The following is a 17,500-nucleotide window of genomic DNA, read 5'->3' as shown; positions in this document are numbered from 1 at the left end:
GATGTTTTCATAGTCAAGTTCGTCTTCATCCACATCACTAAAGTGACGGCTGGCGTGTTGTTGCTGTGACCTCATCACTATGGAGTCGTGGTTCTGATACACCTGAAGGAAACAGCAGATCACATTTCATCAGCACACGATGCGACAAAGACGATTTCATAAAGACGCTTCGAAATACACAGATGTGCACTGCTGTAGTAATGCTTCGATCTTTGTCCTCGGTTTCACTTCATCTGAAAACATCTGAATGTTGTGAAAAAGTTCAATATTTTGTCAACCTCTCATTGCAGAAAATGAAAGTCACACAGCTCAATTACTCATCCCGTGAAATATTTTAAGCCCTTTTTTCTTGTAAATGTTGACTATTATGGCCTGCAGCGGATGGAAATCCAAAATTCAACGTCTGAAAGAATTAGAATGTTGTGAAAAATGTACGACATATTCTTATAAAGTTGAGTGGAGGGAATTTTAGACATTTTTGGAAAAGTCTAAAACTAGTTCATGTTTTTTTTTTTTTTTTTTTTTGCAAATTACGTATCTTTGGTCAGACTGATGTTAAACTTCATTGTGCTTTATAAGACTTTCTAACACTGCAGATCACCCTAAAAACACAGTTCCCCACACTGACACAAGGAAGTGGCAGCATTGTGCTGTGGGTTCATGCAGACGGTTAAGGGGACGCGGATCAGAGTTCATGCATAGATGGACGAAGCATCCAAGGGAATCCTGGGAAAGCCTATAAGTTATTATTATTCCAACAGTACCAAAAAATATTATAACATAAAACTTTAAGTTTGTATTGCAAGCACAAAAACTTGTGTCCACAGATGTGGCAGAAACGTATTTGTAAGATTGATCATGGTTTGGCCTAAAAACTTTGGACAGCAGTTTTCTTACATCTTCTCCCCTGCACGTTTCCTGCACTTCCACGAAGTCGAGCTTTTTCCCGTCTGCAACGACGGCGACGTCTGGAACTACATCACTACAACAAAAATAATAAGAAAACATGCTTATCATTAATAACATAAATATAAATACTTAAATAGTTAGAGGAACTGGTCATAGGAAACATGACTGAGGGCTGAGCTGTAGTACTGAGTGCTGCATCCTCTCAGCAAGAATATTTCCTGTTTCAATACAAGTAAAGCAGATTTTTCTGTCTATAGTTTATTTCTTTTAGAACATTCATTGATGTTCTCCAGGTTCTTTCTCTCATTGCAAAAGCTGCTGATTGTAACAGCATCTAGTGAATAAAAAGTGGATAAAGAAATATGTTGCCACAAATTGAAGGTAGAAATAAAATTTATTTTAAAGTCAAACTGACAAATATTATAGAAACATAAAAATTTCACCATAACAATGTAACAGGTTTAAAATACTGCAGATATAATCTGCATTACTACCTTCAAAATTTAAAAAGAAACAGAGGCTGGTTCATCAAAAAGCTCTTATTTATTATGATGTGAGGAAAGTTAATGTAAGAAAACAAACTGCATCATTAAAACAATGATCAATTAGCATCTAAATCTTAAAACTAGTTAGAAATGTATAATAATTTCCTCTGCAGTGCATTTCATCATTTTGCTTTCCAACAATCAGAACAAAGATCTTCGTCTGTAACAAAGAGCTGGCTTTGCCAATCCTTCATCTCCTGTGTTTTACATGAAATGGTTGCAGTAGATTTGCTCAGTTTTCGTAGATTGCTGTGTATTCATCTGCATCTCCAGAGAGCGATTCTGTGCGCTGCGTCCTCTTCTGCTGTGAGAACATCGCATGATTGTTGTACATCTAAAAAAGAAGAAATAGATTACAATGGTTGGCGTGGGCGAGTCAGGTTACTGTCAGGTTTAGTTTAACATTAAAATGCAACTCATGTTCGAAGCCCTAGTCCTCGATGCGGCTGTCGTGAATTCGAGTGTTGACTTGATGGCCTTTTGTCTTCCTTCATTCTCACAACCAACTTTCCTGTCTGACACCTTTCAAATTAAAGCCTCCGGAGAAAACAAACTCTTGAGAAAACTCCGGAGTAATGTAGCACTGTAATTGTCATATAAACTAATGTTTTTATACAAAAACATCTAAAGTGCCGCCTCATGTTGGTACTGGACCGTGTACAAAAAACCATTTGGACTTTGGTTTTCTTACATCTTCTTCACTCGTCACGTCTTGTGCATCTACTGCCTCCAGTTTGCTTGTGTTCATGTCGACTGCTGCTTCAAGTGAAACAAAGCAAATGAAAATAAATTAGCTTTTGTTCACATTTGCCTTTGTTGAAACGAAGACACGAAGCTCACCTGTCAACTGGCGACGTTTGGTCTTGCAAACTTTGACCAGGATGATTATCAGTATCAGCAGCAGAACAGGAAGTGCAGCGAAAAGCCAGTACAAAGCTGCAGATGAAAGTCACAAATAAAGAGTAAAACAAATTCAAGATGAAATTACTTGACTTTCTCAAACACATTAGCCTTAAAGCACCATGCTGCTACAAGTAGGAAGGACTATTAGACAGTCCCTGAAGTCTACATGCTCCCCTATCGCTTCTTTTATACAGTTAGTCTTACTCTGATAATTCTTGAGTTGTAGTTTAGTTTAGAAACTTCTTAAATAACAAATGCTTTTTGCATATGATCACATGCAAAATGTGTTTTCTTCCAGGCTCTGAATACAGCTGCCACTCATAGAGAAGTGAGGTGGTTACCTGTCAAGGGAGAATAATAATTACTCAGAACAAATGGTGTCTACTGTTGAGTGAAACTTGAGCAAATGTTTGTGTAGAAAATGTTAAAAGTTTGGGTGCTAAAAAAAGATGGCAGCGATAAGAGGTAATGACTCCCCCGTCTTTTTTGTGTCCAGTCCTGGGTGTTTGGACAAATATTCCACCTGGGAGTAGAGACACCATGTGACGGTTCTGGGAGAGGCCATAAAGAGGGAGGAGTTTTGCACAAAGGTTTGTGGTGTTTAATGATGATGCTTTGGTGTAGAGATGAGATATAGTCCTTAAGACTAGCCAGCAGAAATGAGCAAAAACCTGGTGGGACTGTGCATGTGTGCTAAGATCATTTTAGGAGCTGCTTCTCAGTGTGTATGTGTGTGTGTGTGTGTGTGTGTGTGTGTGTGTGTGTGTGTGTGTGTGTGTGTGTGTGTGTGTGTGTGTGTGTGTGTGTGTGTGTGTGTGTGTGTGTGTGTGCCTGGGAAACACAGTACACTTCCACTTTACTAAGAAGTCAGGAAATAAAACCAATATTTAATGTTTAGCATTTCTTAAAAATCAGAAGGTAAATCATTGGGTGTTTCTTTCTGCTACTTTAGACCTAGAAAACGGAATAAAACAAGCCAGATTCAGAGTTTTATAAGTGAATGCTACACCAATAATGAAAGAACATTACTGAGTAACACTACGGAGTCCATGCCTTCCTCTTTACGAAGCCAATCCTAGAACATGGGGCTGGTTTTTATCAAGTTATTTCCAGCTTGCACTAGAGAGCAACCAACTCTGATAAATACACACCATATATATACATGCCAGATATGAATGTGGGGCTCTCTGCCACAAGCTCGGTTTCATTTCATCATCTCACCTTTTATTACGGACTCCTCTGACACACCACGCTGTTCTTCTTCGTCTGCGATGAGTAAAACACCAACAATAATAAACTATTAGTTCATCACCACAATCATCACGTCAAAACGTCTGGTTCTGTCCAAGCAGCTCATGCTTGTACAATTTTAAACTATCTTAGATTTATGATCTGCTTTATGAATAAAAACATCATTATTACATTCAGTTTGAAATTTTAAAAGCAATAGGGTGGCCTCAGTGTATCATCATGCTCTTACCTACAGTCAGATGAAACTGGGTGTAGTTTCCAACGCTCCACTCGGGGTCTGATCTACACCAGTATGTCCCAGAATCCTCTGCTTCAGGTTTTGTGATCACCACAGAAAAAAAGGGCATTAACACTATGCAGTGTGAATCTGCCTTGGTAAGTCATGTATGTGCAGTTGCTGCGCTGGTCTCCTTTGCAGAGGAACATCATGTTGTTGCGATGATGACGTGGATAAGGACACTGGAAGGTCACCGCACGTCCCACAATGAAACTCACGTTCTTTGACTCCACACAGCACCACTCTGACAAAAAACAACAAGTCACACTCTTCTATGACAATTGATCTCAACAAAGGTAGTTAGTTTGACTTCTCACCTTTGACCTCTAGTTCAACAGCAGAGAAAACATCAAATCCTGAGATTCTCTGGACTCCACAAAGATACGACCCAGAATCCTTCAGGGTCAGAGTGGAAATGGTCACTGTGAATATTCTTGACTTTCTGTCATCAGAGAGTCTGAATCGTCCATCTTGTGTGTTGCTAGAGTTGATCACTGCCTGCTGTCGACATGTGGAGGGCCGGTTTCCTCTGCAGAAGAACTTCAGCTTGTCGACAGACTGAGAGTCGTACGAACAGCTGATGGTCACTGAACCTTCCTCAGTACTTTGGATTTTATTCACCGTGTCGCAACATCTGTCTGATAGGAAGAGAAGAAAGTCTGTCAGGTAGTAAAAGTATAACTGTACAGTTTACCAGAAACATATGAATTAAATACATCAGCTTATGTAAAGTTGATCACAATCTATTAATTTGAGTGCATTAAAATGTATTTTTTTTTAAACTGCAAAAAACTTAAAACAACAAGTGATATTTAATGCATGCCTACTTGCTTATACAGTAATACTTGAAATATAAATATAATTAAATATAATTTCTTTTTTATTTAAATGATCAATTATTATGTGTGTAAAAAGTCCAGATGTTTCTTTTATTTACATTGTTTGATCAGATTTCAGTCTTTTTAAAGTCTGTCTGACTTCCTGAAACTTCCTGCTGTGTCTCAGTTTTCATTCTATTGGAGTTTGAAGAACAGCAAGTATATCTGGATAGATTTAATATAAAATGTTGCCATGGATGTTGAACCTTTAAGGAACAAATCCTCATCTAAGCCTAATCAATGATGAACAGCTGCTCACAAACAGGGCAGAAAAACCTGCAAGACCCTGAGAGTCTTTATAAACTAGGAAATATCATGAATATGGCAACTGTTATATCTATGTCCACGTTCACACTGATATATTTATGATCATTTAATATTGACATATCTTCATAGAAGTTATTGATAAAAACCAAGTAAATTTAACTGTGTTGATTCTGTGTTCACATAGTTTTAATTCCCTTGCTTTCCTTCCCAAAGCCTCAAAGTCTTTCACTGTAATTCAACATTTACTGTCAGTGTAAATTAGTTCTGACCGTCTGATTTCATTAAGACAGAATGAGGGAAGCTCAAAATGTTGCATCTCAGAGTCGCTTAAAACCGGAAACATTTTTGCCAAATCATCATTGTCTGTTTGTTCTGTAAAGTTCAGTCTATTATGTTAACTCAAATGTTTAACCTGCAGTTAAAACTATTTACCTTCTCTTACTTCCAGCTTTACTTCAATGTAGATATCTATTGCTCCTTTTATGTTCACTCCACACCAGTATGTTTGTTCATCATCCCAATGAAGATCATAAATGGTCACAGAGAAGATTCTTGATGTTTTGTCATCATAGGTGGAGTATTTGGTCTGATTTGTTTGTGATCTTGTTAAAACATCGTTATTGTCACATGGGTCTTTACACAGATACTTCTCATTATTTTCATAACCTTCGTCATATGAACAAGGAACATTCACGTCTCTTCCTTTGTATCCAAACACATGGATCAAACCTGCAACACGACTCACACAACACACAGCAGCTGGAAACAGGAGAGAACAAAAATATAATTAATGCAACTAACTTTAATTTTAAATTATTGTCTTTTGCAAAAAATATAAATTCTTAGTCTGACTCCTCAGCAAACTGTAAACATATAAATAGAAAAGGCCACATCTATAAAAGACAATGATTAGATTGTAAATGTATTTATTTAAAAGCAAACAGAAAATCAAAAGTAGTATGTCAGCGACTGCAGAGGGAGCCATCTTGTCTATTTGATTTTATACTACATTTTTATGACGTTAAGATGACAAAATCTTCCCTGCATTTTAAAGCCACTGGAAACAGTTTAATTTATATTAGTAGACAAATTAATACTAAAACTCACCAGATAAGATGAAAAACACGATCTGGAAGCTCCACATCTTTGCACTACTGAGGACGACAAACCAAACCAGAAATAACGTTGAAGTGAAGCATGAAGTATTTCAAGGAAACCACATTGATCTGATGAGTTCAGCCCTCTGCACAAACATCAGCAAAACTCATGAGTGAGGTCTAAATGATCATTTCCTCTATTTTTCAAATAAAGAGTTAGAGGAACTGGTCATAGGAAACATGACAGAGGGCTGAGCTGTAGTACTGAGTGCTGCATCATCTCAGCAAGAATATTTTCTGTTTCAATACAAGTAAAGCAGATTTTTCTGTCTATAGTTTATTATTTTAGAACATTCATTGATGTTCTCCAGGTTCTTTCTCTCATTGCAAAAGCTGCTGATTGTAACAGCATCTAGTGAATAAAAAGTGGATCAAGAAATATGTTGCCACAAATTGAGAGTAGAAATAAAATTTATTTTAAAGTCAAACTGACAAATATTATAGAAACATAAAAATTTCACCATAACAATGTAACAGGTTTAAAATACTGCAGATATAATCTGCATTACTACCTTCATGATTTAAAAAGAAACAAAGGCTGGTTCATCAAAAAGCTCTTATTTATTATTATGTGAGAAAAGTTAATGTAAGAAATCAAACTGCATCATTAAAACAATGATCAATTAGCATCTAAATCTTAAAACTAGTTAGAAGTGTATAATAATTTCCTCTAATTTTATCATTTTGCTTTCCAACAATCAGGAAAATGTTAAAAGTTTGGGTGCTAAAAAAGTGAGATGGCAGCGATAAGAGGTAATGACTCCCCCGTCTTTTTTGTGTCCAGTCCTGGGTGTTTGGACAAATATTCCACCTGGGAGTAGAGACACCATGTGTCGGTTCTGGGAGAGGCCATAAAGAGGGAGGAGTTTTGCACAAAGGTTTGTGGTGTTTCATGATGATGCTTAAGTGTAGAGATGAGATATAGTCCTTAAGACTAGCCAGCAGAAATGAGCAAAAACCTGGTGGGACTGTGCATGTGTGCTAAGATCATTTTAGGAGCTGCTGCTCAGTGTGTGTGTGTGTGTGTGTGTGTGTGTGTGTGTGTGTGTGCGTGCGTATGTATGTGTGTGGGGGTGTGTGTGTGTGTGTGTGTGTGTGTGCCTGGGAAACACAGTATACTTCCACTTTACTAAGAAGTCAGGAAATAAAACCAATATTTAATGTTTAGCATTTCTTAAAAATCAGAAAGTAACACAATGGGTGTTTCTTTCTGCTACTTTAGACCCAGGAAACGGAATAAAACAAGCCAGATTCAGTGTTTTATGCGTGAATGCTACACCAATAATGAAAGAGCATTACTGAGTAACATCACAGAGTCCATGCCTTCCTCTTTACGAAGCCAATCCTAGAACATGGGGCTGGTTTTTATAAAGTTATTTCCAGCTTGCACTAGAGAGCAACCAACTCTGATAAATACACACCATATATATACATGCCAGATATGAATGTGGGGCTCTCTGCCACAAGCTCGGTTTTATTTCATCATCTCACCTTTTATTACGGACTCCTCTGACACACCACGCTGTTCTTCTTCGTCTGCGACGAGTAAAACACCAACAATAATAAACTATTAGTTCATCACCACAATCATCACGTCAAAACGTCTGGTTCTGTGCAAGCAGCTCATGCTTGTACAATTTTCATCTAACTGGATAAAAAGAATGAATTTGACATTGATTGAAGTCCACTTTTCCCTGATAAGTCTGTTTGAAATGTGTTTAAATAAGAAGAACTTCAGTATGGTTAAAACCAGGCCCATAAACAACATGTTTCTTTGAGGTTGCTCTGTTATACTTCTTGAAATCGACTGCAAATTAAGTGTCTGCTTTGGTCCAGTTAAGCAGAACTCTTTAGATTGCATTTTTGGAGAAGAGAAGATATCCACACATTAAATTTGAACACGTTGAATATGAAGGCGAGAATGAAAGAAAAAAAAAACAGTTTCATTTCCCCATCTCACCTTCCACTTTGGGCTTTTCAAGCAACATGTTGTTTGTTGCTTTCACTGCAACAAGCAACATGCCAATTCTAAGAAAATGCAAGTTTTCAATACAAAACATAAAAACCATGCATCCATTTTGGTTGTTAGATTTTCAGTTTACGTTTGTATCGCCGTGCTCTGAACATTGTGCAGTGTGAATATACCTTTATAAGACATGCTGCTCTGGTTAGAGGAACATCATGTTGTTACGATGAACACTTGAAGGTTGCAGCATGTCCCTTAGTGCCATGCTTCAAAAATCTGACCCAGAATCTTTCAGAGTCATATTGAAAGATGTCACAGTGAATATTGATGACTTCCTGTCATCACTGGACACTGAGCCATCCTCACGAACACATTTCAATTCAAAGCTCCAGTTTATTCACATTTATTCTATCATTTAGATGTGCAGTTTAGAGTTTAGATATTTCTCACACTGCTTACACCTGTCATGTTTTGTTCATTTTTACAGATACAATTGCGTTTCCTCATTTGTGCATAGTTTGACATTGTGAGATAATTATTTTATTTTGCTGGTTTAGCTGTTTGTCCTCCTTTCCCTTTTTTTTTCACCTCTGACAAATGAAAATTGCTCTGAAATAAGACATAAAAAATCTAATCTGAGTACTTAAATAAAGATTCACATTAATTTAGGCTTAAATAGTCCATTGAGAATTATTTCATATCGTCCCCACGACCCCCGCAGACGAAGCTTTGGACGTCCTCTAAAACATCTGCAGCTGATGTGTCTGCAAACCGAAGCTTCGATTCTTTATCTGGAAACTTTTCTCTCTGAAAAAAAAAAAGACGCATACGTTATGGAATTGATTTATGTCAATTTTTGTCTTCACATTGAAGACAAAGACAAGCTCACCTTCAATGTTTTGTGACATTTATTCTTGTAAACTTTAACTAGGACCAATGTCACCATCAGCAGCAGCCCAGCAGCTAAAGCAAGCAGGGCATAGAAAGCTGGATCTGAAAGTTGGTGGAGAGTCGCGTCTGCCATGATTAGAAAAAAGAGAAGAGAAACGTTTATGCACATACAACGCTATTTCTCAAACACATTAAAATAACAACTTAGAGTGTTTGAAGTGAGATAATTAAGGCTTTTAGGCATAAATCCAGGTGGTTTGACTTGAACATGTTGTCACATCGGTTTAGGAGGAAAAAACACCTTCACATAAACTCCTGAGACACTGATAAAGGCTTCATCCTCTACAGAACCAACTACCTGGATTTATAAGAGTTATCTTCTGCAGGTCACTAACAGAACCTGAAAAATTAAACAAAGGATCATAATGAGCAGAGGTTTTGGTTTGAGCTCTTTTCAATAGACATTAACCAACCAATCTGTCTCCAGATTCTAACCTTGGACAGCAAAATAAATACTGTCTAGTTGGCAAAAAAAAAACAAATCAACCAAATCCTTCAAACAATCCACTAAAGCCAAGAGATGACGTGTTCAGGATACACTTTTCCCCGATGGTTTTCTCTACATAGTGTCACTTATTTTTCTGTTTTCATGCAGAAAGCATCTGCTCTCAGCTTCCGCAGCAAACACAGCATCACCCAAATAGACTGACATGATCTCATGCAGTTGGTGATGGAGCTGGCAAACAGTGGGGATTCACTTATTCTGTAAGTTTGTGCGAACCCAAGAGCACTTGAATCCCATTCAAGCTGAATTTTGGCTGAGTTTAAATTGTTAAATGTTTTTACACCTGATGTACAAAACTGAGGTTGTTTTCAGTGAGGTGGTTTCTGTAGATGCCTCTCTCACCTACAGAAAGATGAAGCGGGTGGAGTTTCCAACATTGCCTCTGGGCCGGAGCCACACCAGTACGTTCCAGCATCTCCTGCTTCCAGCTTCGTGACTGTGACAGAGAAAGAGCTGGAGGAAACATTGATCAGAATGAACCGACTTTGATCCATCATGTTTGTGCAGTTGCTGGCTCTGTCTCCCTTGCAGAGAAACATTGTGTCATTGGGATGCTGGGGTGCATAAGGGCACAGGAAGGTCACACTATGCTCCATCACACCACTCATGTTCTGTGACTTTGCACAGCACGACTCTGCTGAAAAAATAGAGACATTGGTGTTTTTTATTGGTTTTTTTTTTTTGAGAGAAAATAGGATGAAATCACAAAAAATCGAGGTAGCCTGCTTGGGTTCTCACCTTTGACCTCTAGTTCAACAGTATAGAAAACATCAAATCCTGAGATTCTCTGGACTCCACAAAGATACGACCCAGAATCCTTCAGGGTCAGACTAGAAATGGTCACTGTGAATATTCTTGACTTCCTGTCATCAGAGAGTCTGAATCGTCCATTTTGTGTGTTGCTAGAGGTGATCACTGCCTGCTGTCGACATGTGGAGGACCGGTTTCCTCTGCAGAAGAACTTCAGCTTGTCGACAGACTGAGAGTCGTACGAACAGCTGATGGTCACTGAACCTTCCTCAGTACTTTGGATTTTATTCACCGTGTCACAACATCTGTCTGACATTAAGATAAACAACAATATAAAAAATAACCTCCTCTTTGAGCATAAAAACAATGCTTAATTGAAAGAAACAAAAAACTCCTCAAGGAATATTGTTATCTTTGTTTGCTGTAATTTATTCCAATTTATTCATGTCTATTTATTTATTTATAATGCAGTAATAAAGCATTACTGCTTTATCAGTATCAAGCAGTAATGGAAGCAGTCAGTGTGTGTATCATGCCTAATTATAACTTAAATAAGTAACTAATAAAACATTATTTAACCTGCATTACTCAATGAGTACATTAGACACCACATATAAAAACGGTTATTGTTTGTCTTGTCCTAATCTTTACTGACATGTTGAAACACCAACTTCAATATTTACCTGCTTTTACTTCCAGCTTTCTTTCAATGCTTATATCTTTTCCTATCCTTGTCACGCCACACCAGTATTTCCCAGCGTCATGAAGTCGAAGGGCAGATATGGTCACTGTGAAAACTCGGGTTGTTTTATCGTCGTGAATGGAGTATTTTCCACTGCTTCCTTGTGATGTTGTTATAAGAACATCGGCGTAACGACAGTTGTTGTTGCACAGGTATTTCTGACGACCCTCGAATCCCCGATCGTAGGGGCAGGAGAGGTTCACGTCTCCGCCCTCATATCCAAACACCTGGATCGAACCTGCAGCGCTGCTTACAGGTGCTGGAGAGAGGAAACATTAACATGCTTTATTTTTTTAAATATTTTTACTTTAAAAGATTGTTTTCTATCTTAATAACTCAATACCAAATGTATCTGTATGTTTCCATGAGTACATGGAGTACCTTCAGTCAGTTCCTCAGAAACCAGTGGTGTTGTGGTTTTCATTGTGGTGCTCTGATGATAATCCACTGCCAGGAAAAAGAAGAAAAAAACTGTCAGTGCAGATTTTATGTTTTTACAGTTAAAGTTAAACCCGAAATGATTCATACTCCTGGGAGATTAAACATTTAGGTCTAAAGAAAGTAGTTAAAGTTTAGAAGTGTGCTTCTTCTTCTTAGAGGAAGCCATGGTGCTGCGGAGAAATCTCAACTTGACTCTGACAGAGAATCTGAGGATGACGGCAAGGAGGATTTCCAAAGAAATGGAGCTCATCAAACATCCAGTGGAAACATGTCAAAAGCTGGTCAGCAACTTTAAAGTCAGCTTGGCTGCTTCAATGCTAATAAAAGGTTTTCAACCTTGTTAATAAGAAGAGTAAAGGTTTCCCACATGGTGTGTTTATTTGAATGTAAATTAAAGCATCTAAATTATTTTGTTCAAACTGACACACAGTTCACACTGTTTCATTTCTTGTCAGCAGCTGATTTTGTGATTGTCTGGGAAAAGCTGTAGAAACAAAACCTGCCAGAGGTAATAAACACTTTGGGTTTACAGTTGTATATAAAATAGAAATATGATTCTGTCGGTAAATATTACACACTTGTAACACTTGTGGTGATTTCACTAGCGACTTTCTGATTGCAATATTATTCATAATCACTTCCTGAAGTATGAAACGCAGAAAGCCAGCAGCAATCTCATAAACCCTTGTCTTTAATATTCAGGTGATAATTGTAGAGCGTGTGCAGTTTGTTTGTGCGGTCTCTCAATATATCAAACACACACAGTACCTTTATCCTGTTCCTCTGATGCTGGTGGTGTGGTAGTAATGCTGCTCTGATGCTGATGCACTGTTAGAGAAATAAAACAACTCAATTTTAACACATTGTATTTTTTTTTTTACCGTGATCTTCGTCTACAGTAGCCAAACATCTCAGCACATTCAGGTTAAGTGAACTCTGAGCATTGAAATTTCCACACATGGTCAGATGATCTATGAAAATAGAAAACCAAAGAGGAAAAAAATAACACAAAAAACGTCAACACAAATGCACAGTTTCAAACCAGGAGCACAGTGAAAGCATAAGATCCCTCTCTGCCCCGTTTCCTCATGTTTTTCAAAACCTCACCGTCTGCGACAAGATCGAAAACTTTGAGGGCAATTGAAGAAGGTCAGACATTGTCATTTGCTAAACTTACCATTCCTGCTGCAACAAGGAGGCCTACTGAAACCGTTCTCTCTGTTTTGTGTGTGTGTGGCCTGGTCTCTCTGTTTTGTGTGTGTGTGGCCTGGTCTCTCTGTTTTGTGTGTGTGTGGCCTGGTCTCTCTCACCTTCTGTCGTGATGCTAGGTGGCAGAACCTCGAGGTTTTTTCTCCTCTTGCATTTTGTTCTTCTTTTTCTGTCACAACCAAGAAGTAAAATGAGGCCAACTGTGTAAAAACAAGAGAAAAACGCAGCTCATGCTGCAGCATCAAGGTCGACAACAATCAATCGAGGACATCCGTGGCATCAATGTTAATGGATCTAAACTGTACATCATAATTTATGACATATTTTAAAAAAAATTATCAAGCTTAACTAATTTGATGATGTATATTTGTCACCTGTGGGTTTTTTTTTTGTCAATTCTACCCAGATTTCTTTCATTAAGAATGTTCCACTTAAAAGAATTTGAGGTAAGGGTTCATCTCTCACCTTTGACCTCTTCAACAGCAGAGAAAACATCAAATCCTGAGATTCTCTGGACTCCACAAAGATACGACCCAGAATCCTTCAGGGTCAGACTGGAAATGGTCACTGTGAATATTCTTGACTTCCTGTCATCAGAGAGTCTGAATCGTCCATTTTGTGTGTTTCTAGAGTTGATCACTGCCTGCTGTTGACATGTGGAGGGCGGTTTCCTCTGCAAGAACTTCAGCTTGTCGACAGACTGAGAGTCGTACGAACAGCTGATGTTCACTGAACCTTCCTCAGTACTTTGGATTTTATTCGTCGTGTTTGCAACATCTGTCTGACAGGAAGAAAAAACTGTTTTCTACAGCAAAAGTTACACAAAAATGCAATTCTAAGAAGCAAAGAGACAGAAATGTAGAAATCTTTGAAAACTTTGACGTACGCGTCCAGGCCAGAAATAGTAGATGTTCATATCATATGTTTTAAGTTTTTAACAATTAAATACTGAAATAATATGACAGCAACAAAAGCACAAATCTCTTATTGTATTGTTGTTTCATTTGAACTGAAACAAATTTATGATCTAATACAAAACATTCAAAATTTTGATGAAGTTCAAAAATGTGCTTCAAACAATATGAGGTAATATTTTGCTGTTGTTCTTTTTAGGCAATCTGTGTTCAGTCGTATCAATCTTATTCTCTTCTACGTGAATTTTGTTTTTAAATCATGGCTCATTTAAGTGTAACACTCTCCAGCTGCCATCTTTGTGCTTTATTCAATCAAAAACATCTTATGTCTATATTTCAGCTGCTGTTGTGGTCATAGTCTTGTTCAGTTCGGCAGCATAACTGATCAATGATTATTTAAACAAAAACAGGAATCAACGTGGATCATCCATAGGTTTTTTTTTTATCTTACTTCTCCTTCTTCTTCTGCCTTTAATTTGTTGCTTTGTCTTATTTCTAAGGACAATCCGTTCAATGTAGAAATGAAATTAGTAGAAAAGTAATTTATCATTCCCGAGTTTCCACCATCCACCTTGACACACACCGACCTCCCTGGATTCAGCTTTTTTTCTGCATCTACCAGTGAGCTCGTACTTTATATCATTCGTAATTAAGAGTTTGATTATTTACCTGCTTTTACGTCCAGCTTTACTTCAGTGTAGATGTCTTTTCCTGCTCTGGTCACTCCACACCAATATTCCCCGGCGTCCTCCAAACGAAGACCAGAGATGGTCACTGCGACGACTCTTGCTCTTTTGTCGTCGTAAACGGAGTATTTGGTTTTATTTTCTTGTGAGGTCTTGATGAGAAAATCACTGTAGCCACAGCTGTTCTTACACAGGTACTTCTGTATGTCTCATATCCTGGATCGTACGGACAGGAAACCGTCACATCGCTCCCTCGTATCCAAACACACGGATCAAACCTGCGGCGCCGCTCACACAGCTCAGAGCTGCTGCAGAGAGAAGACAACATTAACTGAGTTTTCAAGTATTTTCTCCTCTTTAACATTGTGTATAATTTTTTATCATTTTCAGATCTGTTCCCATGAAATAAATGCAATGAAAAGCTTGTTCTTTTTCTATTTTTCTTAATCACCTGGCAGAAATATTTGTTTTGAAGAAACTTGTTTGGAGAAAATAAATCAACACCCAGCAAGACAATTTCCTCAAAATCAAATTTTATAACTTACTGCACAACATGAGCTGCAGGTTTTGAAGGTTCCACATCGTTGGTGAAGACAAGAAACTGAAGCAAAAACCAGAACAAACAGCAGTGAGAAATGTTTCTGAGGAAGCAGTGAGTCAATGGAGCAAACAAAACATTCAGAGCACATTTGGCAGATTTAAATCAACAACTGAGCCGATTTTTACTTGGTTTTGCTCCAGAATTTGCATGTATTTCACTCTTTCAGAGTCATTTCAACAACAGATTGAGTTGCTTTCACTCTTTCAGCTGTTAGATGTCAAGAATCCACAGGTGGCAATCCAGAGCAACAGCATCACCTTGTGGCCACTGCGGCTTTTATTCATGTATTATTTATTATTTTTACTGTCGGCTGGAATTAACGAGCCCATGAATGGAATATTGAAGCAGCTATTTCTGTCGTTGTACCTGAACATTGCAAACAGGAAGTTATTAATCATCATTATTTCACACACACACACACACACAAACACACACACGCACACACACACCACACACACACACACACACACACACACACACACACACACACACACACACACACACACACACACACACACACACACACACACACGCACACACACACGCACACACACACACACACCTACTAAGGCATGCTACTCGGTTTTACTGACATCGTGGGGATTCCTACACACGTCTACATCCCAGAATAACACGCGACCCAAACTCTTGAAATTTGCCTCTGAAAATACAATCATGAAGCACTTTCATCCCTAAAGCTTCCTGAATGACCCAAACCAAGAACGTCTGGGTTCTGGAACTCAATAAAAGGATGTATAAGTTCATACATAGATCTCTCTTCTGCTTTTGTTTCCTATGTTTGGTAAAATAGTCACAGCAGTAAATTGTCTGCGAAAATAAAAATAAATAGAAAAAAACATGAATAAATACATGAATAATCATGATAAATGAATAATAATTAAAAATAATGGTGGATAAAAAGCTTAAGACCAAATGCAAAATTAAATCATATACAAATCTATAAATCTCATGTTAAATAAATACAAAATATTACTTTTTATTTAAGTATTTTATATCAGCTTGAGTTATGCAGAACTGATCTGATCATTGCTATGGAAACGATCAGAAGCAAGACGTTGCGGCTGAAGTCCAGTGAGGTCACTGATGAGGTCACTGATGAGGTCACTGATGAGGTCACTGATGACATTTACATCACAATAGATCAAAGAGGTTCTGATGCTTAAAAGATTGAATCTGAAAGCATCAGCCAGAAGATACTGGAGCATCAGAGTAGAGCATCATCATTACACAGCTGTCATGTTTGGCCTAGCTAAAGCATTCGTCCCTTTTCTCATCCCCCTCGGTTGGGGAATTGGCTACGCGGTAACCACCAGCATGCAGAAGCTCACGGATCATACTTTTCCGGGAAGGATTCGAAAGAAAACGCCGATCAACGTGGAGAGGAGGATTTGCTCTGGAAGGGTCCAACACCCACTTCCACAGAACAGACTGACCCGAGTGGGACCTCGGCCTCTATCCCCTCAAGGACCGTCCGTACAGAGGACGACACCACTGCCTCTGAGCAAACCTGCCCGGCTGGGGAGGTTTGCTCAGAGCAGACAACTGGTGTTGTGGACTCTGTACCAGACAGTCCTGAGGGGATTCCGACTGTCGACGAACAAACTGACCCGGCCGGGGAAGTTTGTTCAGAGACGGCGGAACATGAGGGCGAGGGAGCGGTTGTAGAGAAGTCTCCCCCGGCTGGGGAAGACTTGTCTGCGACTGACCTCGCGCCAAAGCTGTGGCTGACGCCACAGAGAAAGCTTTGGTTTCCCTGGTCCCATCGTTGGCCCTTCCTTTAAATTCTCCTCTCCGCTCGTCTTACACAGGAACTTTTCCAATAAGATGTTCCCTGGCCGAGGAAGCTCAAAATACTCTGTCTGCAACAATTTCCGTTGGCCTAGAGATCGATTGTCCCCCGGACACGAAAAAAGAAGAAGTCGGCTCAGCTTTCCCAGGGACAGAGGGGACGGCATTGGTGGGCCATGGACTAGCGGACGATGGACTCCGCTACAGCTGGGTGGACGCTGCTCTCCAGAGCGTCCTGAACCTGGGCGTCACACGGAGGTGTCTCGCTCAGGAAAGGGACTTTCTGGAGGCTTCGTCCATCCCCAGTTGGACGAGGCTCATCTCTCTGCGGTCCGTGACCCCGGCAGACATTTTTGTACGGAGGACCTTTCCCCGGTGTTGATGGAGCTGAGGGAGAGGTGTCAGCCATCGGACCTGGGAAGGGACTTGGATATAAAATGTTTGTTGGAGTCGTCCATGGTCTGGCTGGACGCTTTCGGAAGTGCCACAGATAGGGAGTTGTACAACAACAACTCTTGTTCTGTCTGTGGCACGATGTTTCTTGAGCTGCTAAACAACGGCTCCCTGATCTCCCTTCCACCGGTGAGATTTCCAGCCAGCATTGCAACGCTCTTGTACTACTGGCTGGATGTGCGGGGGAAACGCCGTTGCTCAGTGTGCGAGTCGGCCTTGGAGAGAAAGCACTGCCTTACTAACAATAAGGTGCTAGTGTTTTTCCTCCACAGGCTGACCAGGAAAC

General features: G+C 39.2%; 2 protein-coding genes and 1 long non-coding RNA gene across 4 annotated transcripts in view; all 3 read right to left on the bottom strand.

Annotated features, from left to right (window-relative positions):
- Positions 1-1,686: 1,686 nt before the first annotated feature.
- LOC129367180 (polymeric immunoglobulin receptor-like) lies at positions 1,687-13,042 on the bottom strand. Its single transcript, XM_055041479.1, has 13 exons — positions 12,853-13,042; positions 12,311-12,370; positions 11,483-11,548; positions 11,043-11,360; positions 10,348-10,668; positions 9,956-10,246; positions 4,203-4,523; positions 3,980-4,129; positions 3,838-3,918; positions 3,579-3,623; positions 2,295-2,390; positions 2,146-2,210; positions 1,687-1,788 (listed from the first exon to the last, which is right to left on the bottom strand). Exons 3-13 carry the CDS (start codon positions 11,523-11,525, stop codon positions 1,687-1,689), a joined length of 1,833 nt encoding a protein of 610 aa, XP_054897454.1. The 5' UTR covers positions 11,526-11,548; positions 12,311-12,370; positions 12,853-13,042.
- Positions 13,043-13,205: 163 nt separating this feature from the next.
- Positions 13,206-14,557, bottom strand: LOC129367178 (CMRF35-like molecule 5; the record flags this gene model as incomplete). The annotated part of the gene is made up of 3 exons (XM_055041478.1): positions 13,206-13,480; positions 13,527-13,532; positions 14,335-14,557. Coding segments are annotated over 3 exons (504 nt in total), but the record flags the coding sequence as incomplete, so codon positions are not given.
- A 43-nt stretch (positions 14,558-14,600) lies between these two features.
- LOC129367086 (uncharacterized) overlaps positions 14,601-17,500 on the bottom strand; it is a 5,444-nt gene continuing 2,544 nt past the window's right edge. For both annotated transcript variants that reach the window (XR_008606679.1, XR_008606678.1), the window contains exons 2-3: positions 14,897-14,952; positions 14,601-14,659 (exon numbers count right to left, since the gene is read on the bottom strand). This is a non-coding gene — a long non-coding RNA (uncharacterized LOC129367086). The remainder of the gene's footprint in view (positions 14,660-14,896; positions 14,953-17,500) is intronic.

Source organism: Poeciliopsis prolifica, unplaced genomic scaffold, assembly GCF_027474105.1.
Source record: "Poeciliopsis prolifica strain line A6 unplaced genomic scaffold, Auburn_PproV2 SCAFFOLD016, whole genome shotgun sequence".
NCBI classification, from domain to species: domain Eukaryota; kingdom Metazoa; phylum Chordata; class Actinopteri; order Cyprinodontiformes; family Poeciliidae; genus Poeciliopsis; species Poeciliopsis prolifica.
This window is presented reverse-complemented; position numbering and strand designations above follow the sequence as displayed.

Excerpts from the sequence above, each read along its gene's own strand:
- LOC129367180 (XM_055041479.1), bottom strand. The coding sequence starts at position 11,525 with ATGAAAACCACAACACCACTGGTTTCTGAGGAACTGACTGAAG. Across the intron at positions 10,669-11,042 it reads AAAGCTGGAAGTAAAAGCAG|ACAGATGTTGTGACACGGTG; the intron begins GTAAATATTGAA and ends TCTTAATGTCAG. Across the intron at positions 3,624-3,837 it reads CCAGTTTCATCTGACTGTAG|ACGAAGAAGAACAGCGTGGT; the intron begins GTAAGAGCATGA and ends TACTCATCGCAG.